At 35.4% G+C, this 24320-nt stretch overlaps 1 protein-coding gene across 2 annotated transcripts; it reads left to right on the top strand.

The window, feature by feature from the left end:
- The first annotated feature begins 141 nt into the window (after positions 1-141).
- Positions 142-23329, top strand: LOC113509271 (adapter molecule Crk). Of its 2 annotated transcripts, XM_052895014.1 has the most exons (8): positions 142-419; positions 531-637; positions 15402-15524; positions 16188-16437; positions 18709-18837; positions 19316-19417; positions 20902-20997; positions 22085-23329. In XM_052895014.1, the coding sequence occupies exons 2-8, from the start codon at positions 588-590 to the stop codon at positions 22190-22192; spliced, it is 858 nt and encodes a 285-aa protein (XP_052750974.1). In that variant the 5' UTR covers positions 142-419; positions 531-587; the 3' UTR covers positions 22193-23329. The 2 variants fall into 2 exon arrangements, with proteins under 2 accessions (XP_052750974.1, XP_052750973.1); XM_052895013.1 differs by having other exon boundaries at positions 142-637.
- Positions 23330-24320: the final 991 nt, after the last annotated feature.

Raw genomic sequence — 24320 nt, 5'->3', positions numbered from 1 at the left:
AAGGTGATGTGTAATGAAGCCGGTGTTGTCATTATAAAAAAGTATTTATAGCTGTTAACACAGCTGTTACTCCGTTATTTGCTAGTGTAAATCGGGCCTTATCCATAAACAATTAAAATGAGGAAGATTATGCGTCAAAAATAAAAATTAAAAAAACCAAAATTGTCTATGCATCATCATCAGAAACTTCGCGTGTGTGATTCTCTGAAATTATTTATATTTCAGTTTAATTATAGATTACCTTTTATTTAGACATCCGAAAGTTAGCGTAGACGGTGTTTACGTAAAGCTGACGCGCATTCGGCACGATATGAATACGGAAACATGTGTTTTGATGTGAACATTTAATGGTGATCATTGATGACACTTACAAGAATACATGTCAACAAATTATAATTTTATTGGAATAATATCCTGAGGTTCGTGTTTTTGGATAACATAAGCTCAGTTTCTGAGTTGTATGTATGGAAAGTGCGGTGTTATAGTGAGAAAGTGTGGGTTGATATTCTGAACTTTGCCATTTCCGGCAGTGATGCAGAGGTTGCGGTGAGCTGATATATTAAGCGTCTAACATCTTCGTTCCCGGCATGGCAGACCCAGGAACTGGGGTCTCTTTTGACCCAAATGATATGGCCAGGTAATTAGTATGTTTACTGAAATTTATAACCTTATCTACAAAAAATATATTTGATTCCATAAAGCAATTTTTACAAATAGATCCTTCAATTTCTTGATATTTTTAATAAATTGTTATTATAGTCTAAATTTGAAAAATATTTGACAATTAAATGCTTTGTTTTATTTTTAAATTTGCACATTTATAAGCTATAATACATATATTTCAGTGTCATCTCTTTTTCCCTATAAAAGCAATTTTATTTCTGTTTCAATTACAATCACTATTCATGTTATAGATATCACTTAGAAAGAAAAACATTTGTAATGGACTATTAAAACTGGTGTATGTACATATATCAGCAGCTAACCATCCACTACTAAATCTAACTCCCCTTTTCAGCTTTGGGCAGCAGCGTCCCTCTTAAAGCATCTCGAAAGCATAACTGCTGTTGCCAATCTGCCTGCCAAGCATGGCATTTACTGGCAAAATCTCCCAAAGGGGAGGCTTATTAAGCAGTGGACAGCTAAAGACTGATATGTTGATGATAAATAACTATAATAATATATAAATATGATAACACTACATTTCGTATTTCATAAATATAACATATATATATTTTTTTTTAATCAAGTTTTTGTTGAGGCTTTAGTACACCTGATTGACTATGCCAGCCTCATAGGGACTGTCTGAAAGTCAGTCTGTCAGTCCATCAGGGACACTTTTACTCACAGATATACCTGTTTTGCATTGCAACTGCCAGGTTGACTCAGTAGTAAATAAAAAAAAAATATTACTGTTATATAATCTATATATTGTATCTTTTATATAATCTATGTATTATTCTTTAAATGGTACAATAAAGAATAATAAATCAACTATCAGCCCATCCTGACATAACAGGGGTAGTTTGAGTAGGGAGCTTTAATTCTTTTCAAAATATGGCTTTCTGTTCATTGATAGTGTAGTTTTTTATAGATGATTTTTTTTTTTTAAGTATATTACATATTACAAGGAAAGAATCAAACTTTCCTCTTTATTTTAATTTATACAAATCCAACATATCAAGGGGATACTGCTGACTTATATAATTGATAAGGTTATAATTAACATTTATCAGTGTTGTAGTTTAATTTATGATAATATCTGTAAGATTTTTTTTTTTATAAAACTTATCTTTGTTATGAATGTAACTGTATATACAAATTTTCTCAGTAACCTGTTTCTGGTGTACAAGAGTTATATTGTATTAAATATAACTTGTTGGTTATGAAATATTAATAACTCTTTGTAAAAAAAATATACATAAATGATAGTAAAATCTGTATTAAAAAGCCTATGTTATACAATCTGCCACAAGCTAAAGTTTTGTCCCAACAATCTGAATGAGTGGTGGTCCTACACCGTGTGTTTCTGTAAATACTTTCTTTCATGTATAACCAAAGTATGGAATAAACACGCAGCTACTTGGGGGGAAAGTAATTGTTAGTAATGGATACTAAGAATCCCATTGCTAGCAATACATCCAACCAGGTCGACCTCCACGCGGTTCTCCCTGGAAACTATTATGGTCAATTCCTGATGAATTCATCATGATGGGCTAACTGGCCTGTTTTCAATCTCATCGATCACTTTTCACTGATGCCCTGCCAATATATACCATCAGCACAAGCGGGTTTACCATTCCATTTTCATCCATCAAAAAAACACCCAGCTGCTCAGTTCGACCTCCTTGTGGTTCCCCTTGAAAACCATTGTCATTGATTTATTGTAACTAACTGACCTGCTTCATCCTCATCAATCATCTGTCACAGGTGCCCCACCAGTGGATACAGATACCGCAGGCAGGATTACCATTCCGTTATCATCCATTAAAAAAAAACACCCTGATGTAATATTTACAAATAGATATGACATTGGAACCTTCATTAAAATAGTACATTCCTTTCTAAAAGGCCAGCAAAATGCCTGCATTTTTCTTGTGTTTGTTTCATCTTGTTTCAGGTGCTTATAGGTGCACCCATAACATTAGAGAAATTAAAGGCTTACTTACATACTCATATGAATAAAATCCATTGGAAAATGTTAGTGTAAAAGAAAAAAATTGGATACTGACTTTTTTTTATACTATATAATGATACTTAACTTTTTTTTTATACAACTTAGAATGGCAAACAAGCTGACGGTCCACCTGATGGAAAGTGGTAACCGTCACCTATAGACATGAGCAGTACCGTGGACATAACAGAGTATACTGTTTCACCCATGATACCCCCTATGCGTTGCCATTCCTGACTCAGGTGTTATTTCTCTGTATCCAGTAAATTCACGCCATATCCCACCCTTCAAACCGAAACACAGCCATGCAAACACAACTGCTTCACGGTTGAAACACGAATGGGACAGAGGTACCCAAGCAATCGACTTTATCTTAATTTATATTAAATAATTACTTAATCTTTAAATAGTATAAAAAAAGTAAGTAAGTAAAAACTAAGTACTAAAATTCAGCTCAGCACCACAGCCCCAAATATGACAAACATAAAAAGAATTTAGACCAAATATAAAATTAGGCTATTGAGTAAATTTACCAAACCATTTATTAATGGCGATTAATTGGTTATAGGCCCATTAATTTCACTCTATTTGCATATTAGATATATTTTGTCCTGTTTATAAAACCACTATGTTAAGTTGTACTATGCATTGTACTTGGAAAACCACAGTATGGGAAGAAGTAATTTAATTATTAAATCATGATGACTAAAAATCTCTGAGCCTTTGAAATGTGGTGCTGGAGAAGGATGGAGAAAATTAGCTGGAGAGATCGAATTAGCAATGAGGAGGTCCTGCTTAGGGTTAAGGAAAAAAGACAAATTATTAGAACTATTGAGGACAGAAGGGGAAAAATGTTGGGACACTTGATACGACACGACGAACTTATATGAACATTATAATAGAAGGTAAGATAGAAGGATGGAGACCGAGACATAGTTACATCAGGCAAATCAAAGAAGGAGTTGGTGTCGTGTCGTATCAAGAGGTGAAGAGACTCGCTGAAAATCGTAGTGAGTGGCAAGAGCTCCACCGACAAGAGCGCAGCTCTTAAATAGAGATAGATAGACTAAAAATCATCTGGGTACATGTCATATCTACTTTCTATTCCACTGTCGAACATAGGCCTCCCACATACACTTAATTCCTTATGGTAATTTACCATTGGGGAGATTTTGCTAATAGTTGCCACGATTGGTAGGCGGATTGGCAACCACAGTCTGGCTTGTGGTGATGTTTTAGAAGGATTGCTGTTGACCTTGACCATCCCTTGACCATAATTAATTATCTATCTATTATACTGTACTAGCGACCCGCCCTGGCTTCGCACGGGTGCAATGCTGGGCCTCTAGACAAGTGACAAGCGAATTCGTCAATGGAATCGACATTGCTAGCGAGTCCGTGGGAAATGAGATAGCAACGCCGGGTAACTCATTCCAACTCACGGACTCGCTATCGATGTCGATTCCATCGACGAATTCGCTTGCCACTTGTCTAGAAGCCCTGATACTAAATAGCGCCGCCGGTTCCCAAATTACATTACGACATTACATTAGAAACTTCTAAAATTGTCAGTATTCCTCTACAATATTATGCATGTATTATACATATAAACCTTCCTCTTGAAACACTCTATCTATTAAAAAAAAACGCTTCAAAATCCGTTGTGTAGTTTTAAAGATTTAAGCATACATAGGGACGGACAGACAGCGACAGCGACTTTGTTTTATACTACTCGTATGAAGTGATATTCCAAAATATCTATCTTTCAAATACATAAATTAAAAAGTAAAAACTTGCCATAGATACTGCTGACATTATTTATGTTCTCTTTGGTTTGTAAAATAAGGGTTAATCCTTTTTATACAACAGTTAATCTTTACTAATATTATAAATGTGAAAGTTGGATTGTTTGTTTACCTTACAGCACCTAAACTACTTAACCAATCACTATGAAATTTCTTATACACATACTATATGTGATGGTTCTCCATCCCATAGGGTATAGGTTTTTTTTTTATACAACTTAGAATGGCAAACAAGCTGACGGCCCACCTGATGTAAAGTGGTAACCGTCGCCTATAGACATGAGCAGTACCGTGGACATAACAGAGTATACTGTTTCGTCCATGATACCCCCCATGCGTTGCCATTCCTGAGGACTCGGGTGTTATTCCTCTGTACCCAGTAAATTCACGCCACTCAGGTTACTTTGTGTTCCAATCAGTACACATATCCCAGTCACGCGGACGAAGTCGCGGCTAAAAGCTAGTTATTAAATTATTTCTAAACACATAATAATAAATAGTTTAAATTGTAACCTAACTTCTGCCTTAATATTCTTGAAACACTAATGTCCATGAACTGGATTTGTCTTCGAAGTTTGCAGTCAATAATACGCCTTTCATTATTTCGACACTTAATCTCGATTCTGCAATAAAATATCGAATTTATTTATTTAATTATATTGATGATAACAGAACACTATTTTTTAAGTTACTAAATATAAGCTCACGGCTCTTATACAAGATGGGATAGACAGATGTTTTATTGTTAAATATTTCTTTACATTATATTTTATTCGAGAATGCTCGATTAGTTTCGGGACCACCCGGGTTCTTTAATCATGAGCAGCCGTGAAAACAGCGCGCGCTTGAGATGTATTATTGTCAACTGTAACACATTGACTGGACTCTCACATGTTTCGCTCATTTCTAATCTAAAGTGCATAAAGATTATCTGCTATAAAAAAAAATACTACAATAATGACGAAATTACTATGGGAGCAAGGGGGGAAAGGGATTGTTAGTAATAAGTTCTAACAGCTCCATTACTAGCAATATTATACCCTATCAGGTTGATTTCCACGCGGCTCCCCCTGGAAATCATCGTGGTTAATTCATGTCAAATTCTTCACTATTGGTCGGCTGACCGGCTTTCATCCTCGCCTATCATCTATAACTGGTGCCCCGCCAGCGTATACCGATAGCGCAGGCGGGATTTCCATTCCATTTTCATCCATTAAAAAAAATTGAAGCGAACTCGGTTTGGAAGATAACTTTGAAAATTTATTTACATTATGGCGTATTAAAAAATGTTCAAAGGAAATATCTCCTGTTATAATAGCTTATAGAAGCTGATTAAAAAGCGCGGGCCGGACGCCATTTCTTAGAACAATTCGCATCATTTAAAAGTTGACTGGAAAAACAAATGAACACAAAATTTCAAGGCAGTACTGTAAACTATTATAAACACCAAATGTTAATACAATAACCTTATTATTCATTAAAAAAAAAGAGAAAAAAATGTCTCACATAGACATTTTTTTTTTTCATTTATTGTGACTTTGGCGAAAGCCATCAGCCAAAAAGTAACAATTACATACAAGACAAATTACAAAAATTACAATAGTTATAAATTAATTATAATATACTAAGAAAGTAAGTTAAGTAGAAAGGTATAAGTTACAATTACATATTTAAATTTCACCGTCTGTTGAAGTAATATAATTAAAAATTTCTTGGTACCTCCCATAGAGAACAGAAAATAAAAATTCAAAGGTTAGGATAAAGAAAATAATTCTTTTAAGTACCTAAAAGTCATAACTGTTTCCTGTCCTGTATGTATGAATTATAGTAATCCAGCTCTGGAAAACCACTGGGAAAATCCAGTGCACCTGGAATGCTAGTCAGTCATTAAACTCATTATAGACAGGTTAACTACATCCAAAAATATCTTGTATGTAAACAGAGCCTGTACTGCAACTGCCGTACACTGACCATGCACTGTTTGTTGCCCACTACTGAATGGTTGATGGATCCATTCAACGTGGTAATTTCTACAGGCAGTCCTCGTGCTTACGGCATGTTTTTTTTTTTTGATGGATGATAATGGTATGGTAACCCCGCCTGCGCTAATGGTATACGCTGGCGGGGCACCAGTGAGGGATGATTGGTGAAGATGAAAAAGCAGGTCAGTTAGTCCATCGAGACGAATTCGACGATAAATTAGTCACGGTGATTTCCAGGGGAAACCGCGTGGAGGTCGACCTGGCAGGGTATATTGATAGCAATGGGGCTAGTAGCCCACATTACTAACAACCCTTCACCCCCCCCCCCCCCCATCCCACTTACGACATATTAGGTTCTCGAAATACGCGACGTAAATCGAGACATATTTTTTCATATGTTTACATGTAAAACTCAAGGGTTAGGATCCACACTGACTCAAAAAAAAAAACTACGTTTATAACAAAGGATATACATACTTTATTATCAAAAGTAAGTTCTTAAAATAATTATATAATATGTAATGAAATGAAATCTCCTATGCCGGAAATCGAAACAATTGACGTATGCTCGAGGAATAGTGTCAAAACATTGTTCGACGTAACTTGAAACGACGCAAGCCGAGGACTGCCTGTACTACAAAACATGCAGGTTCAGACTCGATATTATTTATATATGTACAAGTATACAAAGGGAATTCAATGAACTTAAAACGAGATGCTACAACGTAAGCACCGTGAGTAAATAGATATACCATATAGATAGATAAATATATATTTTATTTGCATTACTTACAGCATACAAATAACAACAGACATAGATAGAAATAAACAAAAAGCGAGATAAAAGAATATATATATAAAAAAAATACATAAAAGAAGAAACATATTTTTTTTTCCTCTCGTGCGTGTGGCATAAAAACACAAAATGGCCACAAATCAGTTTGTTTTCTCTCAAAAGAGCAAAACATTAATTTTATGTTTCCAAGCTCCACATGGTCCCCCCTGGAAACCATCGCGCTGAATTCCAGGTGTATTCATCACGATGGGCTAACTGACCTGCCTTTTATTCTCACCTATCATCCCTGACTGGTGCCCCGTCAGCGTATACCGTTAACGCAGTCTGGACTACCATTTCATTATCATCCATTAAATGAAATCTCCAGTACTTGCCTATCCATCGAGTATTGGGATCGCCATACGTTTTCCTACATGTCAAAAATTTTAACAATTTCCGATCCAAAATGCAGAAGAATATATATGTGGCCCCTTACCACAGGTTATTCTATAACTCTATTTAGAAGCCCAGTTCTAAACCCAGAACTACTGTACCCTTATAAAACTGGAATGTTAATATTAATTAAGAAACTACAGTTATGTTTTTTACGATAAAATCTCATTTCATTTCATGTTAGTGGGAAGCGTGTCTCATCACCTGTCATCATCCACTGGTACCCCGATAGCGTATACCGATAGTGCTGGTGAAATAACTACATTGTTTTCATCCCATTGAAAAAAAAATGTAGTCACTATGGTATAATACCTCTGTTGTTTATAAGAATCAAGCCACAAGTCTGTCGATTAATTAGGAATTTAGGACATTGAAGTTTTATAATCCAAACAAAATGTTTAGTTAGTATTAACCACTACCAGGGTGACCCCGTTACCCGCCAAAAATATTATTTAACACGTGCAGTAACTGCTAAATAGAAAAGATGACCAAGTTTTGGGGGGAAGGCATTTCTCCCTGGAAACTATTACATTTAATTTTGGATGAATTCAACACGATGGGCCAACTGGTCGGCTTCATTTTCAACTATCCTCCCTCATAAAGTGCATAAAGATTATCTACTGTAAAAGAAAACCACTTCAAAAAGAAAAAAAAATAATGACGAAATTACTATGGGATCAAAATGGGAACAAGGGGGGAAAAGGATTGTTAGTAATGAGTTCTAACAGCCCCATTGTCTGTGTGGTCTGTGGTCTTCCATGCGGTTCCCCCTGGAAACCATCGTGATTAATTCTTATCGAATTCTTCGCCATGGATCGGCTGACCTATCTTCATCTTCACCTGTCATTTATCATTGGCGACCCGCTAGTGTATACCGATAGCACAGGCGGGGTTACCATTTCATTTAAATGCATAAGAAAAAAAATTGTTTAAATAATCACGTGATTGCTCTCTAAATGAAATTGTTTAAAAATCGAAACATTTTTTTTTATTTAAATAACTTTATTGATAAAAAAAAATGTACCATACATTCGATCAATTGATTTTTTTTTGTACCATTTGTTAGACATCGGCAGAGTGCCTTCTAGTCTGGTCGTTTACTCATTTGTTTACACTTCATTAAGTTATATTGATATAGAGTGTAGTTGGTATGTTGATCTCGCACTATCCTCGTTCGTTCGCTTTCATTTACGTGTTAGACTACATTACTTACAATTTAATAATATCGTGAGATCGTTCATTTGAGAAAGTAGATATTCGTCGGCAAAAAACAGTGAATTGAAACGTAGCAATATTAATAGATTAGTAATCTTAGTGTTCTTATTTTAAAATGGAAAAAAAACACGCATTAATCGACAAGTGGTATTTGAAAAAAGAATAATGTGTCATACGTTGGATTTAAAAATATTCGAATTCAGATCGCAGAATCGTATTTCACTAGGACATTTTGCTCTTCAGTAATACGGATTTTGTAGAGAATTTTTTTTTTTGTGTAGTAAAATCCTCAATTATTTCAGAGCAAATACATCTCTGCAATGGGATTGCCCCTCCGTAATGTATTTGCTCCGGTACTGGAGGGCAATATTTTATTTTGTTTTTGGGTAAATCTAGCAGGTGGCGGGGTAAAATCCTCTTAGTTTAATTAATCATAAATTACCCATACATTGTAGTTATTTTTGATTTAAAATTAGTTATGACAAATTGCATGAACTTCCTGATTATATACGTTTCATGCAAACTGTATTATTGTATTATTAATAATTTGCTATATAATTATTAAATATTGGATTTATTTAACCTCGTCCAGTTAACTACGCGTAGTGTCCATACTATGTACTATTATAGCAGCCGTTAACTGCCCATCTGTTGAACATAGGTCTCCCCCTTAAGTGGTTGGGGGGAAAGGGATTGTTAGCAATAGAGTTTGACAGCCCCATTGCTAGCAATATGCCCTATTATTCCTCCTAGAAACCATCGTGAACAAATCTTGTTGAATTCATCACGATGGGCTAACTGACCTGCTTCATCCTCACCTATCATCCTTCACCGGTGCTCCGCCGGTGTATACCGTTAGCGCGCTCGGGGTTACCATTCCATTATCACCCATAGAGTACCCCCATAAGTGGAAAGTTTAATAGTTGCTACGCTTCTCAAAGGGGCGACCGCAGTTAGTTATTCCGTCCCTGTCGTGATTCTCTAGAAATCTAATTTAGCCCTTTTTGAATAATCCCATGCTGTAAGAAACACCAGTTTGATTGGTTGCGGGAGAATTTCCCTTTAAAACCGCAGTTTTCGTAGCAATTTCAGTTGGATGAATTCCCTGTCGACCGTGAACGATGAAAATTAAATAAGTTTTCATTTAATAAAGCAAGTTGTTTATTGTTTATTTATATATATACACCATACCTACATTGTAGGGAAGGGATTGTTAGTAATGGGGCGATTAGTCCCCGTTGCTATCAATGTACCCTATCAGGTCAACCTTCACGCTGTTCCCCCTGGAAATTATTTTATTTATTTATTAATCATTCATTAGTACAAATATGTGTACATGGCGGACTTAATGCTAAAAGCATTCTCTCCCAGTCAACCATAGGGAAGTGTCAGAATACTCGAATGCGGTACTACTAATTATTAATATACATACATACTAAAATTACATATATAAACGAATAAATATATATGAATAACAAATATACTTACACATATATGATATATACTATATTATACATGAATTTGGGAATAATATAAAGCACTTACTGCTCGTTTAAAGATAAAAAGTGAGCGTGAACGCTTTTTTTGAAAGACGGTTTAGTCGGTAGTCTCTTAATGGCATCAGGAAGCGCGTTCCAGAGTCGCCAAGAATGTAGGAGAATCATGTCTAATTTATCGTTGAATTCGTCACGATGGGCTAACTGACCTGCCTTTTCATCCTCACCTATCACCTCTCACTGGTACCCCGCCAGTGTATACCGATAGCGCAGGCGGGGTTACCATGTCATTTTCACCCATTACCTTATCTACCTTACCATACTTTGTACTGTGTATTGTATTGTGTAGTGCGGTGCTTTTCGAGAGTTGTATTTTTTATTTTATTTTTGGTATTTTTTTTTTTATATGAAAAAATATTTATTTTAAACCCCATTAATGTAAAACTAGTTTTAAAGCATAGACTTCATTATTTAACTCACTGTATATGTAATTTTTCGTAAGGTGTCTTAAGAGGCGACTAAGGGAGAGCGAGGGATGGGCAGCGGCGTTCCTCTTAAAATATCTCTAAAGCCTAACTGCGGTTGCCAATCCGTCTGCCAAGCGTGACAACTACTGGCAAAACTAACCCCCCAAGAGGGAGGTTTATGAATGAATGAGTATACTTTATTTGCATTATACAATATAGGAAATAAGCATGACAATTTACAAACTCAACGATACATTTGTATAAGTACAGTGAGGCGGTCTTATTGCTGAGAGCAATCTTTATGTTGAGCAGTGGATAGTTAAAGTCTGATATGATAAAGATGATATGTAATTTAATAAAACAGACTCCTAATTGACACGTGGATCCTAGTACTCTTCGGCCTACGCCACCCCTGGACGCCACTCCACCTTGCCCTAATCACACCCGTCCCCCTTTGAGATAGGCAGATAAAATAAAACGTCGAATTCTCCGATTCGGACAGATAGCTGGATTATCAGATATACCTGTGTTAAAACAATAGAAGGCTACCACAAAAAATGGGTGTCTTCCTTAGTTGGATGGTGGGATGTCCATATAAGTGCTAGGCTATATCACGCTGTCGTGTTACGTACTCAAGAGTAGGTAGCCGATTACGTCATCAATTCATGTAATCATTCACATATGTAATACGTGATTACTACGAACCATTGTGATGACAATAAATAATTATATGTAGTATAATTATATATATATATATATATAATGACAAGTGAAAATATAGTTATATATATATATATATATATATATATATATATGTTTCCAAGTGGAGGTCGACCTGACGGGGTATATATATATATATATAACAACTTTTAAATCTGCTGCAGGGTTCGGACGGTTGTTATCTGTTGAGAAGAGCGTAAGAAATTCAAGAGTGACTCTTTATATATATATATATATATATATATATATATATATATATATATATATATATATATATATATATTCCGTTCTCGTAAAAGGATATCTCTGTCAATCCAACGCGGAAATGCCGCAAGTGTCATGGGGACCTTTGGGTCGGGTACGGATCATGAATACGACTGATTTTTTTTTTTTTGTGTATAAAACTTGTTTACGTGTAAATGATTATATTATAAATGTATTATTTATTTATTGACTATCTTGTATTTGCTTGTTAGCAAAGGCCTCCTCCAACTGCCTCCAAATGGGTCTCTATTGCTAACGATTCTCGTCCAAACTTCACCTGCTTCAGCCCTAATGTAATCCACCCATCTTCTATGTACCTAGTCTTCCTCTTACCATTTTCTTGACTTTTGTGTATCAAAAATTAAAGCGATAGAAGGTAACAAACTAATATACATAATAGGTATTTTTATTTATTTATTTATTTTATTTACACATACACTAAACAAACTTTTCATTTAAATAATATCATTAGTTAGATTTTTTTTTATACAACTTAGAATGGCAAACAAGCTGACGGTCCACCTGATAGAAAGTGGTAACCGTCGCCTATAGACATGAGCAGTACCATGGACATAACAGAGTATACTGTTTCGCCCATGATACCCCCATGCGTTGCCATTCCTGAGGACTCAGGTGTTATTCCTCTGTACCCAATAAATTCACGCCATATCCCACCCTTCAAACCGAAACACAGCCATGCAAACACAACTGCTTCACGGTTGAAACACGAATGGGACAAAAGTACCCAAGCAAACGACTTTTGTACAAAATCTCCCTCACTTTTTAATAAAATAATATAAATTATAAATGTTACATTTGTCATTATGACAAAACAACATAATAATGAAGATTACACAATTATATGATAACACTAGCGGCCCGTCCCGGCGTCGCACGGGTGGACATTTTTACATTTTAAAAAGTGGCCATTAAGGCTGCACACGCGACGGACATTTCCTTTCACTGCTCTACTCCTATTGATCGTAGCGTGATGAAAAGTATACTGTAACCTGCCCAGGTGTATGAAGAATAATTGTACCAAGTTTCGTTAAAATCCGTCGAGTAGTTTTTGTTTCTATAACGAACATACAGACAGACAAAAATTTTACTAATTGCATTTTTGGCATCAGTATCGATCACTAATCACCGCCTGATAGTTATTTTGGAAATATATTTCATGTACAGAATTGATCTCTGTACAGATTTATTATAAGTATAGATTACTGTTTTACTTTAAAATTAGAATAAAAATTAAAAAAAAAATATTTCTATTATGGCCATTCTAGAAGTGGATATTTCTTCACCGCTTCACTCGACTATGAGTCACATAGTAACAAACAATTGTCCCTACACATGGTGTGCACAGTGATGCATAATTCATCATTTACCTTATGACCTTTACGCGACATTAGATGTTCACGCAGTAATGGGCCGGGAAAGGCCTAATTTACCAACTTCAAAAAAGGAGCTTTTATGTTAGACTGTATATTTTTTTTTACGTAGAATAGAATAGAAAATATTTATTGTCCGAAAAACACAATTACAATATAAAAGACATATATATAGGAAATGTCAAATTTTTTTTAATGGGTGAATATGGAATGGTAACCCCGCCCGCGCTATCGGTATACACCGACGGGGCACCCATGGAAGATGCTAGGTGGGAATGAATGCAGGTCAGTTGGCCCACTATGATGAATTCGACAAAAATTAACCATGTTGGTTTACAGGGGTAACCGCGTGGAGGTCTACCTGAGTGGATACTAGCAATTAGCATATTAGACCTCATTACTAGCAGTCCCTTTCCCCCCAGTATCTCATATTAGGCAAAAGGAACCGGCTCAGCTGATGCTGTGAGTGTCCCAGTGCAATGTGCACTGCACAGCGCTGGTTTTCAGCCAGTCCCTCTCTTAACAAAATACAACTAAAATGCAATTCGTCAATAGTGCATCGATTTTTGATCATCTCTCTCCATCTCCATCTATATTTTGATTCAATCAAACTTAATAAATAAATAAAATGAACTTTTTTACTTCTGGTATACTGGTATACCCATAGCTGTGTTTCGGTTTGAAGGGTGGGATATGGCGTGAATTTACAGGGTACAGAGGAATAACACCTGAGTCCTCAGGAATGGCAACGCATGGGGGGTATCATGGGCGAAACAGTACACTCTGTTATGTCCATGGTACAGCTCATTTCTATAGGCGACGGTTACCACTTTCCATCAGGTAGGCCGTCAGCTTGTTTGCCATTCTAAGTTGTATAAAAAAAAAAAATATAAATAAAATCATAGATCCACGTGCTAAAAGGATGTTACAATTGTTGTAAATTATTCTCAGATAATAGAAGACACTGTTAGACCGAGATAGAAATATAAAAGAACAGAGAGGGCGACAACTAGTTTCTTTGTTTAAAAAATTGTCACAATATTGTACAGTGCTGTGTCCGCTGACATTAATGCTCCTTTCCACTTTGGGTGTTGCTGGAGGAGAACTCTATTAGAGTTAAGCTCGCCTTTGTACATTTGATTACGTCTGATATATTCTTATAAATAACTGGTGTGTACAATAAGGAATTAAATAAAACACTTGTACATTATTTACTTAGTGTCGCTTTGCGCGCAAAACATATTTAATACTTCCGTGAGTCACCGTATATCATTTTCAATTGACGGATTGATGAATTCAGTATCCTGCTGACTGTATTTTATGACGCATTAGGTTTATCCCATAATATCCCACGGAGTTGGATCGTTATATAAATTGTTCAATTACGTATTGTGCAGTTCGTAATGTATGATAATGGAATGGTAACCGCATCTGCGTTATTGGTGTACGCTGACGGGACACCGGTGAGGGATGATAGGTGAAGATGAAAGCAGGTCAGTTAGCCCATCGTGATGAATTTAACGATAAATTAGTCACGATAGTTTCTAGAGGGAACCGCGTGGAGGTCGACCTGATAGCGTATATTGATAGCAATAGGGTCTAACCTCCCCATTACTAACAATCCCTTCCCCCCTGAAAGTAGGTTAGTTGGGCCATTGTAATGGATTCAACAAGAAATAATCACGATGGTTTATCAGTGGGAACCGAGTGGAAGTCGAACTAACAGGGTATATTGGGGGGAAGGGATTGTTAATAATGCGGATTATCAGTCCCATTGCTAACAATATACCCTAACAGGTCGACCTTCCCGTGGAAACCATCGTGCTGAATTCCAAGTGTGTTTATCACGATGGGCTAACTGACCTGCCTCTTCATCCTCACCTATCATCCCTCACTGGTGCCCCGCCAGCGTATACCGTTAGCGCAGGCGGGGTTACCATTCCATTATCATTAATTAAAAAAAAAACAGGGTATATTGCTAATAATGGTGATTAACGTCCTCATTACTTCTTATTAGAATATGTCCCCATACTTATTTAATTAGAATTATTTTGTTTAATTACGCTACCTCTATATTTCAGTAAAATCTCCTATTTCAGTAAAATCTTGCTAAAAAGCTAAGTTCCATAAAAAAAATCTATTGTATTTTCTGTTTCCAGTTGGTATTTCCGTGACATGTCCCGAGCTGAGGCGTCCAAATTGCTGCTCAGCGAAGTGGAGAGCGGTGTGTTCCTCGTGAGAGACTCCAAGACAATACAGGGCGATTATGTGCTGTGTGTCAGGTGGGTTTGACTTCTTGAACTTATTGAACCTTCACCTTCGTTTTGGCCAATATTATGACCATTGCTGTAGTTGTTTTTTTTTTTCTTAAATTATAGCCAATGTTGTGGTGTTACCTCTAGGTGGTTGCATAGATTCATTTTAAAATTACGTTTGTATAAGCAAAGTGGCGACTCTTAAATAACGTAGAAGTGATTGCTTACCCTGTGACCTGTAAGGTTTTTTTTTTATGCAACGTAGAAAAGCAAAAGAATTGATGACGAGTAGAGAGTGATAACTGTCGTCTAGAAGGAGATTGTTAGTGATGGGAACTGAGAATCCCATTGCTAGCAATATACTCAACTAGGGCGACCTCCTCGCGGTTCCCCTGGAAACTATCATGGTTAATTCCTGATGAATTCCTCATGATGGGCTAACTGGCCTGTTTTCATTCTCATCTATCACCCTACACTGGTGCTCCGCCAGCGTATCCCGTTAGCACAGGCGTTACCATTCCATTCTCACCCATAAAAAAAAACTGTCGTCTAGAGACATGAACAGCTCTTGTGATATCTTGGGATTTCATTGCCATATATATCACTCTGTAAAGAGATCATGTGAGCATAGGTATTTCACGTACAGACTCTGATACGTTTATAAATGTAAATATTTCTCGAATTGTACAGAGAGGACGGCCGCGTGTCCCACTACATAATCAACCGGATCACGTCCAACGACGGCGTGACCCGGTACCGGATCGGGAACCAGGTGTTCGCGGACATGCCGGCGCTGCTGTCGTTCTACCGGCACCACTACCTGGACACGACGCCGCTGGTGCGACCGCTGCCGCAGGCGCCGGCTCGCGCTGCCGCTCCACCGTCGCACTCTTTCCAAGTGCTCGAGCTCGTCATAGCCAAATTCGACTTTGATGGCAACGTGAGTATAATGATATTGCAGTATGTATGTATGTTACTGTTTGTGATTATCTTGCACACTGCCTCAGAGGATAGGGAACAACAATAAATGCCCCACAATGATAACAATTCGCCCTGTGGCCCCATTACAGAATAGGATACCCCATCCTCCCCCGTGGGTGCCGTGAGAGGCAACTAAAGGAACTTGGGATGGCAGCTTTCTATTTTTAAATATCACCAAATCGTAACTGCGATTGCCAGGGGGAAAGGGATTGTCAGTAATGCGGACTAACAGTCCCATTGCTAGCAATATACCCTGTCAGGTCGACCCCCACGTGGTCCCCGCTGGAAACCATTATGGTTAATTCTAGTTAAATTTGTCAGGATGGGCTAACTGACTTTCTTTCATCTTCATCTGTCACCTCTCACTGGTGCCTCGCCAGTGTATACCGATAGCGCAGGCGGGGACACCATACCATTATCACCCAATAAAAAAATAAATAAAAAAAAGTTACACAAAAGAATATTTTCTGCACAGTCGACGGACGTTTCGTATAAACCATAAATATTCTCATTTCGAAAGAAAATTAGGCTGATCTAATTTAAGACATGGTGAACCATCAGTGACGTCCCGATGAGTAACGTGCCGTATGATTATGTTCCCATAACTCGCGACTGTGCCAAAATAGTACCGGCGTTGAAACATTACAATTAGTCGACTAACGTTAGAAACGAATTGTAAAGCAAAGCGAACTTTGTCTGTGTTGGTTATAGGAAAAAAAACCTTATTATGTTTATCTATGGTATAATATGATCCCGTTAGCCGGGTATGTCGCGGCATAGAATAGGCCACCCCTTCCGTTCCCGTGGGTGTCGTTAGAGACTAAAGGAGGGGAAGGAATGGGTAGCAGCGTCCCTCTTAAAACATATCCAAAGTCTCAATTATTGAACAAAGCCTATTACGCACTAGACGTTTAGTTGAATGACAAACGTGCATGGTGTTAGTGGATCATGCACGGGCTTTTAACGACCATATAATTTTAGACATAATACATTTAAATAAATACACATAATGTTAACAGAGATTTAAAAGAGTAACTGTTGAGTTTCTTGCGGGCTCTTCTCAACAAACAACGACTACCCAAACCCAGTAATAAATTTAAAAAAATGACGATTTAAAAGTGCTTGTAAACAGAATTGTATTAGAATCAGAGTTCGAAAACATCCGATTTTTATAATAAATATTAAATATCCGATTTTTTATCTGATATATATTTATTTATTTATTTATTGCATTCCATAATAATTAATTAATACATAATACATAATTATTACATAAGATTTCAATTATGGACCCTATTGGGCACAGCAAGTAGGAGAGAGGAGGACAACACTTTTTTCACTTTCGAAATAGTATAAATATAAGTACGTATTTTCTTATTATTATTATTATTCATTATTTAAGTATCGGTGTGTATCTATTCATATCGTAATTGTTATTAGTATTATATAGTTATTTAATATATTCTCTAGTTTATAATTATTTATATTCACATTGTAAAATTTATTAATAAATAGTTTAATAATAAAATTTCAGCAATGTCAGTTTTAGCTATGTCTTGAATCATTATCAATTCATAATTAGTTATTTATTTATAAATTACAAGATAAATTCTATATCGGGATATATAACTGATATATCCGATATATATCACGGCTAAGATAAAGAAGCGAATTTCATTCTGTAAGGGGATTACACGTTTAAAAATGTGAAAGGAATTTGTAAAATAAAATAAATATCAAATTATTACTATATTTATTATTTAAAAAAACTTTTTACAAGTAACAAAAGAATTAATTAGTGTTTATTTAAGAAATATTAAAAAAAAAATTAAAAAAAAAACAAATATCTATTATTATTTTTATGAGATTGCCGTTTTGGGAAACAATCTAAATTATTCTGAATTGTGGTTTTTCGCTATGTGTTGCCAGGGCAAACATTAATCTTCAAAATTTTTAGTTCAAAAAACAGGAAAAAAATCAATTGATATATATCGTGATATATATACGCTGATATATATTGGCGAACTCTAATTTGAATAAATAAATAAATAAATAAAATTCTAATTTGAATAAGTAAATAAATAAGTAAAATAAAGATCATTTAAAATTGAAAAGCTTCGAGGCTCGCCCGCCCCTCGTGGTCTATGGACAGTTAGCTACACCATTTATGTAAATATACGACAAATGGGAGGTTTAATGGTTGTTACGGTGTGGTAATATAAATTTTCAGGACCCGGACGATCTGCCGTTCCGCCGCGGCGAGCGTCTGATGGTGATCAACCGAGATGAGGACCAGTGGTGGACGGCGCGCAACAGCCAGGGCCGCACCGGCTCCATACCAGTACCCTACGTACAGAGGGTGAGTCAACCACGTCATCATCTCAGGCATGACTTGACTTGTAATACAGGCACCAGCTCCCACAAATAATATTGTCAAAATGTTTTGCAAGATACAAATGATTAAGTCCTTAATTGTTAGTGGTGAGAAATAATCTATCTATACTTATAATAAATCTGTAGAGAGGTCAATTCTATACATGAAATATATTTCCAAAATAACTATCAGGGGCGTGATTAGTGATCGATACTGATGCCAAAAATGCAATCAGTGAAATTTTTCTCTGTCTGTCAGTCTGTATGTTCGTTATAGAAACAAAAACTACTCGACGGATTTTAACGAAACTTGATACAATTATTCTTAGATCAGTTAGACCATATTATGTACTTACCCTTTCCTCCCACCCAATCTTTAATTATGGCGAATCTGTGTTTTTCTCTATTTGTGTGCTAAATGCGTACAAATAAATTATATCTCTATCTATCTATCTGTTTATCAGCTGCTGGACGCGTCCGGGGTGCCGTTCCCGCCTTCTGAAGCCAAGAGTCAGCTCGGCGACCCGCCCAGCCCACCCAACAACAAGCAACACACCAATATGCAGGTTAGTCAAGTCGCAAGGTAATGTGTGTTTATAATAATTCAAAATGGACTAGACATCCGGGTGGGATTCACATTTGTAGTTTTTTTAATGGATGATAATGGAATGGTAACCTCACCCGCGCTATCGGTATACACCGGCGGGGCACCAGTGAAGGATGATAGGTGAGGATGAAGCAGATCAGTTAGTCCATCGTAATAAATTCAACAAGAATTGTTCACGATGGTTTCCAGGGGGAACCACGCGGAGGTCGACCTAATAAGGCATATTGCTAGCAATGAGGCTGTCAAACTCCATTGCTAACAATCCCGCCTCACATTTGTAGTTAGAATTTTCGAAAATGATATATAGCCTAGACTACTCTCTGGTAGCATTCTATAGTTATATTAAGTAGTTTTTGAGTTTCTCTATTACAAACAAACAGTAAAATCTTTCCTCTTTATATATTAATATCGACCAACCAGCTATATATTCGGATGATTACTTGAGAACTGTCCACGCTAAAAACTTTTACTTGTTAAATGTGAAAACTAAACACTCAGACCTATGGCGTGAATTTACAGGGTACAGAGGAACATCTGAGTCCTCAGGAATGGTAACGCATGAGGGGTATCATGTGCGAAACAGTATACTCTGTTATAACCATGGTACAGGTCATGTCTATAGGCGACGGTTACCACTTTCCATCAGGTGGGCCGTCAGCTTGTTTGCCATTCTAAGTTGTTTAAAAAATAAAATGCAATACCCTTTTTTTAGATTTTATGTACGACCATTTTTCTCCGAGTTATCCTTTGTTGAATGCACTCAAAAATTTGGATTTTTTTTTTAATATCCCTTAATTTTTGCGAATTGTGTATTAAAATCTATTCATTATCTAGTATTCATAGTACAACCAGAGGGAGACTTTGTACAAAAGTCGATTCCTTGGGTACCTCTGTCCCATTCGTGTTTCTACCGTGAAACAGTTGTTTGCGTGGCTGTGTTTCGGTTTGAAGGGTGGGATATGGCGTGAATTTACAGGGTACAGATGAATAATATCTGAGTCCTCAGGAATGGTAACGCATGAGGGGTATCATGGGCGAAACAGTATACTCTGTTATGTGCATAGTACTGCTCATGTCTATAAGCGACTGTTACCGCTTTCCATCAGGTGGGCCGTCAGCTTGTTTGCCATTCTGAGATGTATAAAAAAAAAAAGCTCAAAACTAGGTGACATTGCGTAAAATGTTTAACCTAGTTTATTCAAAATAAAGCTTAACTCCCCTTTTTTTTTTTTTTATTATAATTAACTCTTCATTGCGAACAATAGAGATGTATACAAAAAGTATTTATACAGAATGTGCATATACAAAAGGCGGCCTTATCGCTAAAAGCAATCTCTTACAGACAACCTTATTATAAGGGGAATAAGAGTTTATTTTGAATACTATTTATTATTATAATATACTTTTTGTTTGCTGTATTTGTAACAATAATTGCGTGTACAGAGGACGCTGCCGGCGCTTGCGCGGGTGAGGCAGACCCGTGTGCCCAACGCGTACGACAAGACCGCGCTCAAACTCGAGGAGGGGGACATCGTCAAGGTATTTATCTATACATGGTGTCCCGTAAGTTGTGGACAAACGGGTTATGGGGGGTAGTGAGACCTATTATCTAACAAAAATACTAAAATTTATAGTCCTAGGTCTTGTAATTATTAAATTATGCTTTGTTTTCAAAATGTGGTGAAAATGTCATCCACGTAAGCTAAATATAAAATTTTACAATATTTTTTTTTTATTTTATTCTTGTTTTTTATTCAAGATAGGTTCCTAATTAAGTCTTCCTAATTAAAACGAAAAAAGTATATTGAACAACAAGGAAATTAGAATATAATTCATATGCAAACTTTACGTTTAAAAGTTTACTAACTGAATTTTTAACAAAGCTGGTGTATATATATATATATATATATATATATATATATATATATATATATATATATATATATATATATATATATATATATATATATATATATATATATACACGCCGGATCCGTTATTGTGTAGGCAGAGAGAACTGAGTATCTTATTCTTACATACATCATATGTATGTGTATTATAAAGGAGATGATTTATAAAAAAAATACCATACACCATCTAACTATATTATTTCTGTGAACCATGAACTGTCTACTGCTGAATATAAGTCTTACCTATAATGGAAGTTTTGCCAGTATTTGCCACGCTTGGCAGGCGGGTTGGTAACCAAAGTTAGGCTTTTAGTGATGTTTTAAAAGAACACTGCTGCCCATTCCTAGACCATTAATTTCCCTTAGTCGCCTCTTACGATACCCACAGAAAATACATATGTTTTTATTTAAATATATATTATTTCCTGCTTTTTAGGACATTTCAGTTAAAATTTTTTTTTTTTAAAAAATGTATTAATCGTTTTTTTGGTTAACAATCAGCTACTAAAAAAAGTTTTTAAAGTAATCTAAAGTCTTTTAAAAATAAATTTTAGATTAAATATTTTTGATTTTGAAAAAAGAATAGATGCCTCATTAAAACATATCTTTCATTGTTCTTTTTTTTTTACAGACAATATAGGTTTGGTGTACAATCAAATTATATTTCTTTATCGTACACCTGTAGATTCATAGACACTTTTCTTTATTTTTTTCAGGTGATAAAGATGAATATGAATGGCCAGTGGGAGGGGGAACTGAACGGGAAATTCGGCCACTTCCCATTCACATACGTCGAGTTCATAGACGACACTGTGACCAGTTAAACCGGGGGTAACTGTCCATAATACCTGGACAAGTACGTTATAATCAATTTACAGTTATCTATACTCAGACCAACTGCAGAATTATGGGTGAACAATTATTTGTATAAATATTGTCTATAGACAAGGGCCAAATGGAATTATTTTCACGTTGTAGATAATTGTTAAGCCACCATAACGGCAAACGACAAACGCCTCTGACTATCCCATTATGGATTATAGTCTTGAATAATTTATATATATTTTTTTTAAATAATTCATATTCTATTTTTTTTAATAGAAGAATATTTGAGGGCATACAGAAGATCGCAGACTGAGTAACTATTTTAATTTTTGTTCTTTGAAACTCTCTTCGAATTTGTCAATCACTACACGCAGTGCGGTTCGCAATGCATTTCTAAATTGTATATTTTTCAGCCGTACCAAAGTAAAACGATCTATTCGTCATTACAGTTATCAGGCCACCGATATAAAATGATACTTTTGACGTGCCATCTCTTTCTTGTGCATGCGGTAGCGTAAACGTTTAGAAATTAAATCCTTTGTCTCTTGTCTAGACTGCATTTATCAATAGTTCTTGTATGTTTTTAAACAACTACAAAAAAGAACTGAATTCGCCTTTTTTATATGTGTATATTATACATACATTACCTTCGATGTTTTTAAACTAATATTTATTTTAATTAAAAGGTTTTAGTTTACTTTGTAAGTTAGAAAACTTTAGGGACAATTTATAAAAAGGTAAATGCAATTTCCTTCTCAGAACGAGAATTTTGTACTAAAATTCCTGTGTAAATATTTATTTTCTTGAACCTTAAACGACGTGAATCATTCCGTTATATAAAATATCCCTATTATGTTAAAAAAAAATAGTGAGTTTTAACTTACAAAGTAAACATTCGAAACCTTTCAAACATCTGACGCTAAAACAAACCGTTATGTGAAAAAGATAGATAAATTATTACTATTATTATCAACTAAGTATACTCACTGAACCCAACAAATGAGAATATGAAACTCGTGAGTGGCGTTTGTCATCTGAACAATTTTGTCACTAATGTCAGTTCCATCAGGACATAGACACTCTTTATTATTTTCTCCATAAGATTACAATAGTAAACTTATTATTGATACAAACAATTACAAGAAAATATTACACTGAGAAAACAAAGGGCGACCTTATCGCTAAGAGCGATCTTTTACAGACAACCTTTGGTCATATATTTTTTATTGCACAAAGTATTATAAAGAAAAAAGATTATACGTGTAAAATTAACAGTACGGAATTGTATTTATTACTTAGAAATTAGTGTAAACAAAACACGATCCCAAAATTGAAACTTAGCGGAATTTGTCACGTTGACAAATATCACTCATGTGTGCGAGCAGTAAAACAATTTTTTTTAGGTGTCTATTTATTTCGTGTTGTTTCTAACAAGCGTGTTATTAACATCAAACTGTTCATAACTTATCCTTTATGCAACCATTTGTATGGAATAATATTTAAAGAAAAAAAAAAATGCAAAATGGTATAGTAAAAATTTTTGCACTTAGATCTATATAATTAATTCATACAAATACTAGCATTTCTAAATTATATTTTGTATTTCTAATATTGCTGTCGATATATCATAAACACGCACAAAATATGTATATTACACATTTAAATTTAATAATTTAAATAACATTACTGCGTCACGAAGGATACTGCTTTGTTCACACCATAAGATACACATGAATTTATGTAAATTTATTGCACTTAACACATATGTGGATTAACTATAACATAGGTACCTATTATTGATAGAACACCACAGATATATAATGATTATACGAAAAGATTGAAATTTGTACGAAAATAAATAACAAAAGATGCACAAAAGGTTAAATTTTTAGTTAATTTTTATAATTTTTTACTGTCATAAATAGTGATTTTATAATATTGTGTATGGTTTACATCAGAAGAGGCGAGTCGACGCGTGTACGGGCGCATTTTACTAAAAAATAAAAAATAAATTACACTATTTTTCACTGTGTTATTTAAAAATGCCTTCCGCGTGAACGACCAAGTTCCAACTTATACAAGTTTCATGCAAATATAAACTTTAATTCATTATAGAAACAATTTAAT

Source organism: Galleria mellonella, unplaced genomic scaffold, assembly GCF_026898425.1.
Source record: "Galleria mellonella isolate WM207_F2 unplaced genomic scaffold, CSIRO_AGI_GalMel_v1 utg261, whole genome shotgun sequence".
Taxonomy (NCBI): Eukaryota; Metazoa; Arthropoda; class Insecta; order Lepidoptera; family Pyralidae; genus Galleria; species Galleria mellonella.
Note: the sequence above shows the minus strand (reverse complement) of the source record. Positions and strands in the feature narration are given on the sequence as shown.

What these genes read in the sequence shown, in the direction of transcription:
- LOC113509271 (XM_052895014.1), top strand. Translation starts at nt 588, where the DNA reads ATGGCAGACCCAGGAACTGGGGTCTCTTTTGACCCAAATGATATGGCC. An exon ending in GATTATGTGCTGTGTGTCAG is followed by an intron (nt 15,525 to 16,187) that starts GTGGGTTTGACT and finishes CGAATTGTACAG; the next exon opens with AGAGGACGGCCGCGTGTCCC. An exon ending in AATTCGACTTTGATGGCAAC is followed by an intron (nt 16,438 to 18,708) that starts GTGAGTATAATG and finishes ATAAATTTTCAG; the next exon opens with GACCCGGACGATCTGCCGTT.